Source organism: Cloeon dipterum, chromosome 3, assembly GCF_949628265.1.
Source record: "Cloeon dipterum chromosome 3, ieCloDipt1.1, whole genome shotgun sequence".
In the NCBI taxonomy this organism is placed as follows: Eukaryota; Metazoa; Arthropoda; class Insecta; order Ephemeroptera; family Baetidae; genus Cloeon; species Cloeon dipterum.
The window spans coordinates 15,004,952-15,014,932 of record NC_088788.1 but is presented as its reverse complement, the minus strand read 5'-3'; the positions used below and the strand labels follow the sequence as shown (position 1 = coordinate 15,014,932).

At 41.4% G+C, this 9,981-nt stretch overlaps 1 protein-coding gene across 1 annotated transcript; it reads right to left on the bottom strand.

Moving 5' to 3' along the window:
- Positions 1–455: 455 nt before the first annotated feature.
- Ctr9 (RNA polymerase-associated protein Ctr9) lies at positions 456–9,967 on the bottom strand. Its single transcript, XM_065485055.1, has 13 exons — positions 9,809–9,967; positions 9,419–9,757; positions 8,960–9,354; positions 4,524–4,821; positions 4,126–4,463; positions 3,573–3,822; positions 3,172–3,522; positions 3,019–3,111; positions 2,698–2,960; positions 2,185–2,613; positions 1,685–1,897; positions 1,250–1,621; positions 456–1,128 (listed from the first exon to the last, which is right to left on the bottom strand). The coding sequence occupies exons 1-13, from the start codon at positions 9,854–9,856 to the stop codon at positions 1,029–1,031; spliced, it is 3,489 nt and encodes a 1,162-aa protein (XP_065341127.1). The 5' UTR covers positions 9,857–9,967; the 3' UTR covers positions 456–1,028.
- Between the last annotated feature and the right edge of the window lie 14 nt (positions 9,968–9,981).

Genomic DNA, 9,981 nt, shown 5'->3' with positions numbered 1-9,981 from the left:
GCGTCCTACGCAAGCGAGAAAAACATATTCCTAGTAAGATGGCCCTATTTCTTTATTAAATTATATTGGGCTTTAAAATTTGATCTTGAAAGTGGTTTGCCATTTTCAAATAATTCATCAAATGCAGAGGCAAACTCGCAGGCTCTTGAACTGAATGACACCCTCGCGGTGGCTTTAATTTCAAGTTTAAGTCATTCAGTCTTAAAATTGCCCTGCAGAATCATAATGAAGATCATTTAAAATTATAAGTGACGAAAAATATTTTATGATTATCAGTTTGGGAAGTAAGTAATAATACTCCTTAGTATGTGTATAAAAGTGAATTTGAAGTGTCCAAGAATCATCGATTGCATTCCATCATTTTGGCAAGAGAACTCTCTTCACGAGCGTACTAGGTTTATTTCTAACTAAATTGGAGAAAATAGGCTCATATTTAAATGAAATGATTTTGATAGTTAAGAATCTAAGTGCTTTTTATTATTAAAAAACGTTTACCTTTTAATTTCAAATAATACAATAACTCGGAAGTTAATCATTGTTTAAATTACAACACAAAATATTTACGCTAAACATGATGTCAATCGTGTTTGCAAAGTTTCAGTGATATGAAGGTCCCACAGACCGTGTTGGAGGTTAGCCGTCATTTGACTCTTGCCAACATTTTTACCGTCGGCAAGGAATTTTGTATAATCTTGCCTTCATTTCAACATAAAATATAGTACTGCAAATGGAGCCGATTTCAGTAATTTTGATATTTAAGTAGCAAAGCGCCCCAAAAATTAATTAATGCAACGGTTATGGACTTCCATCCACTATCTATGTTCATTTTTTATAGCTTTTACCAATTGCAATATATTATGACGTGCTGCAAGTCAAGTTTGACTGAAGGAAGTTTGGTATAAGTCACAATTTCAATCATTGATTTAATAGAAGCAAATGTGTATGGTTCGGTTACTCTGAATGTTTTGATTGATGAAACACTACGATTAAAGTTCCATATACACTCAACAAGCACTATTGTAGATTTTTCAATCGCTTCCAGAACCACTTCTAGAGCCACTTCTTGAACGTGAGCCACTCTTATTGGACTTTGGAGAAGCACTTCCAGACCGAGAACCACTGCCACTTCTGAAAAATTCAGATCTAATGAATCAGAGCAAGAAAAGTTATATCTAACGAGATTTAGAAAAGCATCGTTCAATAATTTAATTTACCGCATCCATATAGAAAGAAATCAGTTATTAGTTACCTTTTGCTAGCGGGTGAAGCACTTCTAGACTTTGAGCCGCTCCTATTAGACTTAGGCGAGCCACTCCTGGATCGCGAAACACTTTTTCTGGACCTCGGCGAACCACTGCCAGATCTGGATCCACTTCTAGACCTGCTTCCTGATTTGCGTGAGCCACTAGCAGACCTTGATCTGCTACGGGAGTCCGACTTGCTTCTGCTCCTAGACTTGCTTCTGCTTTTTGATCTGCTACGAGAACCAGATTTGCTGCGGCTCCTCGACTTGCTACGCGATCGACTCCTTGACTTGCTTTTTGACCTGCTTCTTGAGCGGCCAGAGCTACTGCTTGAGATTTTGCGTTTACGGCGACCACCGCTTCTGTCACTTCCCTCTCTGGGGGCGCAAGAGAAATTACAATTAAGTGTGAAATTAGTGAAAATAAAGTCGAATTCTTACTCATCGCTAGCGATTCTGAGGTTTGGATTGTCACTGTCGCTTTCCGAGGTGGATATAACAGCCTTGGAGACAATCCGCATCCTCTGCTTGGCAGACAGACCTTCGTCAGCCTCCATCTTCTTCTTGGGCTTCTTCTTCTTCTTGCCCTTAGATCTCGGACTGCCTCCTTGGTCAGAATCTGAGCCACTTGGAGTACCAGCCTTGCGCTTGCGACTGCAAATATTGCACAGGATTAATTAATTTGATACATTTACCAGAGCCCCTTTATTAAGAAATTCAAGAATTTAAAAGAGAAAACGAAGCTTGTACTCTTTGCTGATAAGGAAAATTGGTGGAAAGTTTTTATCCATTTTAATACAAATTAAGTTAAACAGATTTTCCCAAATGTCTAAGTAATCAAAAATTGCTGCCGATGATCAGGAACGGCTCAGAGAATTTTAAGAGAATGTATTGCCATAATTATTGGTGTAAATGACAGCTTATATAATATGATTTCCTACCTGCGTCCCTTGCCACCGCCTTTACTCCTCCGAGACCTGGGCTCCTCGTTCTCGTCGTCGGCACTGCCGTCGTCTCGGTCCTTGCGGCTGCGGCCCTTCTTGGAGCTTTTCTCGCTAGGCATCTCCTGGAAGAGCAACGCGTTCTTGGTCTTCTCGACGTATTCCTTGCGCTTGGCTAGCATTTCCTCGTCACGCAGACGCCGCTCTTCAGCCGCCTTAGCCATCAGCTCGCGTTGCTTCTTGCGGAAGATCTCGCGCTCCTCCTCCTGCTTGCGCCGCAACGCACGCTCTTCTTCGTCCACCTTGCGTGCACGAGCCACGTGGTACTGCGCCTGTGACATCAGATCCTGGCACTTGCGCTCCTCTCGCGCAGCCTGGGCCAAGTCGAACCGCATGCGGTCGCCATTCACAGACAAGTGTTTGAAAAATCTATAAAGGAGATTCATTATTGAAATATATTGTTTCAAAGCATAGTTTAGTGATACAAACATAATAAATGAAACTACCACTTACTTCTGCGAGAGTGCAAGTTCATTGACTGCTTCCAGCACAGTTCCTAAAGTGGATTTCTCCATTTTGAGAGTGGCGATAGCTCTCTGCTGTAGCACAATGGCAGTATTGAAGAGCAGAACCGAGTCCTGAGGAGCGACCCGCAGGGCCTTCAGGAGAGTCACCTTGGTTTCCTTCAGCTTGCCAGCTTTGAAGTAGGCTCTTGCCAAGTATAGTAGCACTTCCACGGTGTGATTCTTAAAAAATTTGCGGAGGCAATTCTCATACTGAAAAAGGACAAGGTGTAATTAATCCAGATACTATTTTAAATCAGAGGATAGATACCATTTGAATGGCGCTGACATATTGCTTCTGCTCTACATACACGTGGGCAATGTTCAGCCAGACATCACAAAAATCAGCAGTTGCTTCGCGCACCTGAAACAAATTTAATTAAAGATTATTTGCGACTTCAAACAACTAGGATTAATTTTTTACCTGAGCGAAAATATCCCTGGCCTCGATGACGCAGTTTTTGTGGGCCAGAACAGCGCCAACGCCGTTAGCTGCCCAAATGTTTTTGGGATCATTTCGCAATACCTGCTTGTACATGGCAAGTGCTCTGTCCTGGTGCCTTTTCTCCCTTTCCTTGTCCCTTGTTGGTTGGTGCAGGGTCTGCAGCCACACATTGCCGAGAGCAATTAAAGAGTAGGCGTCATCTTTCGTGGCTGGATTCTTCAAGATTCGCTCAAACTTCTTTTGGCCAGGGCCCCACTCCATCTTGGCCAAATGGAGGTTTCCCAGCAGAGACCAGGCATCAGGGTGCTCGTTGTTGATACGCAGCGCTTCCTGTTATTCGAGTTTTAATTTTTGCTCCAACAAATTCATTTTCTGCGCACTTTAAACCAATCAGAGGCTTCGTAAATCTGGCCTTTGTCCCTGGCCATGCAGCCCAAGCGCAAGTAGCAATCTACGTAGTTGGGATGCTCTTTTAAGATATCCTTATATAGCTTCTCAGCCTTGTCAAATTGACACTGTGCCTCTGACAACCGGGCAAGATTATAAGTAGTTGTCACAGCAATCGCATTGTAATAGTGGGGATCATGCTCTGCCTCGCTTCTGGCTCTTGCGAGTGAATCCTCAAAGTAGCTGAAACAGAAGGATTTAATGTTACTAACTGACACGAAATTCCAACCAATTTTTTAGTATCCTTTGTACAAATAAGGATCACGCATTAATTAGAAGTGTCTCAAAAAAGCTGCTAGTTGTAGCATTGGACTGTATTCGATGATATCTTGGCTGGCATTCACTAAATATTTTTAATGATGAATTGCATTCATTAACCATGAATTAAATAATAAGATAATTAGATTTTAAGTTTCCATCATTAGAAGTGATTGTTCGTTAGAGTTAATAAAGGCTCACATCAAGACATATCGATTTCATTCTTACTGTTTGGCATCATCAAGGTTCCCGAGTCTGTAGTGCAGTGATCCAACATTGTTGAGAATTTCAGGAGGCACTTCAGCTCCAACTTTGTCACGGAGAATTTTGGTTGCCGTGCCATAAGCTGTGAGAGCTGCGGCCAGGTCGGTCTGCTCCAGGATCTGAGCCATTTCGATCCACGCTTCCACGTCTTCAGGAAACTGTGTCGTGACCTTTGCTAGATGCTGTCTAGCAATCTCCCTCTTGGCTTGGCTGCTGGAGTTAGCGTACAAGGATCCAAGGATTTTCATTGTTTCGTAATTATTAGGCTGCACTTTCAGCACCTTTTCAAAACAGTTGGCAGCCTGAAAAATAAAAACAGACATGAAGGGGTTATGCACAGCACACAACACAAAGTAACGTACATTTTCAGGATCCTCTCTGTAAATGTACATCTGACCCAAGCCAAAATGCGGCAGGACGAAAGACGGAGGTGCAAACTGAGTCGACTGATAGTAATACTGGAAAGCCTGGTCGTAATCGCCTTGAGCGTGGAACGACCTTGCCAGCTGGAAGCAACTTTCGGCTCGCATTGCTTCGTTCTCGGTGTTGTGGAACGCATGTAAGGCAAGATGCTGCACTTTGTTGAAATCTCGCTTGAAAAAGAAGTGGTTGGCCAAGTGGTTCAGCACCATAGGATTTCCAGGGTCAGCGGCATAAGCCCTGGAAATAAGTTCTTTGGGTAAATAAAAAAGTTTAATGACCATCTCTCTCAAGGAACCACAACAGACAGAGTTTATTGTATACTGCCACAGACAGCTGTTCAGTATTGTACTATTCTTGGCAAGTGTTTGATTTATTGGCAGAATTTATACATAAGCCAAGAGGAAATTTCTCTGACCCGCGTTGGTAAATTTATGCTGAGCAGTTATTTGCGAGATTGGAGGTCGATTGGACGCGATTTTTCAGCGTTGAATTTTTTAGGTGGCAGTCATATTTGCTTAAAGTACTTGTTAATAGATGGTGATATTCCAAATTTGAAGCTCGGGAATGCGGGCGTTCCCTATTTTTTCGGTATCTCAAAAATACCCAAAAAAGGAATTATGTTAATGAACTCTAAACTGCAACTCTTGACTGCGTTGAGGTATCACGTTGAAATTTTCACTGCCTAACCTAGTTTTTAATCCTGAATAACTTTTGCATTTACAAAAAATTCGCAGGTCGAAGGTCAAGGTCACCTTTTGCGACCTTTTTTTGAAAATTCAAAATTAAGGGATGATAGCCCCCTACGATTTTTTTGGGGTTAAGGGCTGAAATGTAGCCCGTGAAATTATGCACAAGTACACCAAGTTTCATAGGTGCAATCGCGATACTTTTGCTGCAATTTGAATTTGAAGTTTGAAAACCTGCTCGAGGCCGCTTGACCGCGCATGCACTTTGAGCGGCGACTTGCTTTGCGCGGGTCGCGGGTTTGAGGGTTGAACCCGCAAAACCCGCACCAAACCCGCGGGTGCGGGTCCAGATTTCGCAAATCCAATATGGCGGATTGCGGGTGCGGGTTGGTGTTGTGCGGTTTGGTGCGGGTGCGGGTTGACTCGGCAAACCCGCAACTTTTATGTAATTGACCAGTTGCATAAACCTTTAGTTATTGAAGCCGCCAACAGATGGCGCAACCACAGAATTTTTTAAAAAAATTTTTGTTTCAAGCGGTTTTAAGACATTTTTGCTGCGATTTCAGACACAATCTAGCTATTTTGCTTTTTTAAATTATTTGCTTTTTTTTGACGTGCTGAAAACCAAAATCGGTTCAGCCATTCGCCGTAGAAACGTTGAAACATATGTTTTTATTTCAAATAATAGTTTTTTCACGATTTTACAGCGATTGGCTGAACCGATTTTGGTTTTCAGCACGTCAAAAAATAGCAAATTAATTGAAGAATGCACGGTAGCTAGATTGAGTCTTAAATCGCAGCGGAAGTGCCTTAAAATCGAGAGTCTACGGTGGCGCCATCTATTAATTGGTGGCTTCAAACACTTAGGGTTTATGCAACTGGTGAATTGAGCCAAATCTCTGAACTCAACGAATTGTTGTCCAGGGGTCGATGGATTTTGATGAATTTTTTTGCTTTAAATTTGACCTAATTGAACTAAAAATCAGTTGAGAAAACCCCCGACTTTCCTATTTTTGCGGGTTTTGCGAGCGTTCAAAGATCAAAATCTGGGAATTTTGAGTATTTCATAACTTTGCTCAGGGTGGTCCTATAACAAAAATTAAAAACCCCGTAAACTCGTCTTAACAAGACAAACAACTTTTATCGTGACCTCAAAGTGGTAGGTCAAAGGTCAAGGTAAAAAAAAATTAATTTTTAGATTTTAAACTCCATTTTGAAAATGAATATATTGAAATTTTTTATGGTACGTATTTTTTGTAAATAGGACCACCACAATCCGAGAATCGGGTGTACAAAGTTTTTTTTATCGAGACGGGTGCAATAAAATGCTTGATGAGCACCAAATCTCGAATTCTGCACTAAAAATCTTGTCGCAATTATAAAACAAAATATAAAATCGAATTATACCCCTTTAGTGCACTTAGGGATGTCGAGAGGAGTCTAACGGTATGTGGTTTTTGAAATTCGGATGATTTGAAGTCGACATTTTTTGGTCAATCACCGTTTTTACCTACCGCGACAAACAAGGGTTTTCGAATTTTTCATTTTTAATTAAAAAAAATTAGGAACAACGCCATTCCAAATTTTAACGTTTTTAACTTAATTTATGTGTTCTACAAAACGGTTTTGAAAAAAATAAAAAAAATTCAATATATCTATTTTTAAATTTAAGTTTTAATTCCAAAAATTAATTTTTGTGACCTTGGGCTTTGACCTACCACCTTGAGGTCAATGTAAAAGTTGTTTGCCTCGTTGAGACGAGTTTACGGGTCTTTTAATTTTTGTTCTAGGATTACCCTGAGCAAAGTTATAAAGTACTCAAAATTCCCAGATTTTGACCTTTAAACGCCCGCAAAACCCGCAAAAATTGGAAAGTCGGGGTTTTCTCAACTGTTTTGCGCGGGTCGCGGGTTTGAGGGTTGAACCCGCAAAACCCGCACCAAACCCGCGGGTGCGGGTCCAGATTTTGCAAATCCAATATGGCGGATTGCGGGTGCGGGTTGGCGTAGTGCGGGTTGGTGCGGGTGCGGGTTCAAATTTTGAAAAAGATATGGGTGCGGTTTGGGTGCGGTACGAAATAAGCGGGTTCGGTGCGGGTTTGGGTTGAAAATTTGTACCCGCGCAAAGCACTACGGCGAGTTCGCCTCTCGTTCGTCAAGTTGATTTTTTTCGCATTTCACTTGCTTAGAAACACCAAGAGGTCCTAGGGTAGACCAAGGAAGGTAGAAATCGACCTTCAGGGTCTGTCCCTGACGTGACCCTGAAATACAAAATTTCGAAAATTTCCAATTTCATCGAACTTGGTGTCTTTTTATAGGTTTTCACCACTGTACAGCTCAAATATAGAGCCAAAATTGCCGAATTACAATCCTGAAACCGGTTCTTGAAGTAATTGTGGTAGCCATTCATCCAGACATGATGTGCAAAATGGTCAAATTTTGAAATCTTTAATTTATGATATGATTCTTCTGTTTTGTACACACAGAGTTCATATTGAGTGTTAAAAATTAACGATTCTTTTTAAAAAAGAGTTAAAAAAAAATTATTTAGAGCAAATAACAATTAAATTACATGTTTAATTTTTTTATAAAAAGAAAGGAAACAAAAATATTTGGTTTTTAAAAGTAGCTTATTTGCCAGTGCATTTAATAACATTTTTTCATAGTATTAAGCATAAGATCCTTTATTATCAACACATATTATGAACTTCATGTGTGCAAAATAAATAGAATTAAGAATTTAAAATTTTGACCATTTTGCACATCACGTCTGGATGAATGGCTACCACAATTATTTCAAGAACCGGTTTCAGGATTGTAATTCGGCAATTTTGGCTCTATATTTGAGCTGTACAGTGGTGAAAACCTATAAAAAGACACCAAGTTCGATGAAATTGGAAATTTTCGAAATTTTGTATTTCAGGGTCACGTCAGGGACAGACCCTGAAGGTCGATTTCTACCTTCCTTGGTCTACCCTAGGACCTCTTGGTGTTTCTAAGCAAGTGAAATGCGAAAAAAATCAACTTGACGAACGAGAGGCGAACTCGCCGCTCAAAGTGCATGCGCGGTCAAGCGGCCTCGAGCAGGTTTTCAAACTTCAAATTCAAATTGCAGCAAAAGTATCGCGATTGCACCTATGAAACTTGGTGTACTTGTGCATAATTTCACGGGCTACATTTCAGCCCTTAACCCCAAAAAAATCGTAGGGGGCTATCATCCCTTAATTTTGAATTTTCAAAAAAAGGTCGCAAAAGGTGACCTTGACCTTCGACCTGCGAATTTTTTGTAAATGCAAAAGTTATTCAGGATTAAAAACTAGGTTAGGCAGTGAAAATTTCAACGTGATACCTCAACGCAGTCAAGAGTTGCAGTTTAGAGTTCATTAACATAATTCCTTTTTTGGGTATTTTTGAGATACCGAAAAAATAGGGAACGCCCGCATTCCCGAGCTTCAAATTTGGAATTTCACCATCTATTAACAAGTACTTTAAGCAAATATGACTGCCACCTAAAAAATTCAACGCTGAAAAATCGCGTCCAATCGACCTCCAATCTCGCAAATAACTGCTCTGCTGAAATATTGATTATCCATGATATTTTTCCTCTCAATGGGACGCTTTTGGAAAACAATAATCCATAAAAATGATTTGCAAAAATCCATTCAGTAATTTGACACAGCACTAACTAACCTGGAGAGCATTTGAACGCCTTCCCTGATAGAATCAGTTGTCTGCTCGTTCAACTTGAGCACAGCAAGGGCGACAAGGGCGCCGACACATCCGTGGTCGAGCTGGAGTGCCCGTTCAAAAGCTAGCTTGGCTTTTTCCAAGTTTCCCTGTCGGGCAAAGCAGTGTCCCATCCCGAGACGAACTGCCGCTGGGCACATGGGGTTGTTGCGCAGGGCTTTTTTGTAGAAGGCAAGGGCACCCCTGTAGTCCTTTCTGTTGAAAGCAATGCAGGCTTTGCCCAAGAGCGAAGGGATGTTGTTGGCGTCTTGTCCCAACACGAAATTGAACTGGGCATCTGCCTGGTCCATTTTACCATCTTCAAGGAGGCAAAAGTACGCACGGCCAAGCAAATGTTGCTATTAAAATGGAAAGTAATATGAATAGATGTAGATGCTTCGTAATGATTTTAGAATTGTTTACCTGATCGTACATGATGATTTTGTCAGCGGCCGTGTACAAGAGTGTGGCTTTGGTAAACAACTCGCGCTTCTTGTCCTTATTTTTCTCCTTGTTAGCAATTTGCACATAATAAGCGGCGAGCATGTCCAAGGCCCGCATCTGGTCCTTCTCATTGTCCCGATAGTCATTGTTCGCCTCTGTCCTGGCCGCTTCGAGGATCTGTACAAACGCTTCATGCTTGCTCTGCCGATAATACTCTTCAGCCAACCGCACCCACAAATGCAGGGCGGCATGTTCCTGCCGCAAAATGCTGAGAACCTCTTCTCCGTCCGGCAGTTGGTCGAAGCTCAGTTCAATCACCTGAAATGTGCATTTTAGAGTGAAAATTTCACATTTGGAAGCTTCTTGTACCTCATCCGTGTCCCGGAGAGGGATTTCGATCGAACCAATCGATGACATGTCACAACAGGACCGATTTCAATCCAAAGACCGAATATTGAAAACCATGCGACGCTGAAACCTCAAAACAACAAGGCCACTGCCACTACAACTTCTTGCCTGCTTCTTACCAGGTCGGAACTGGT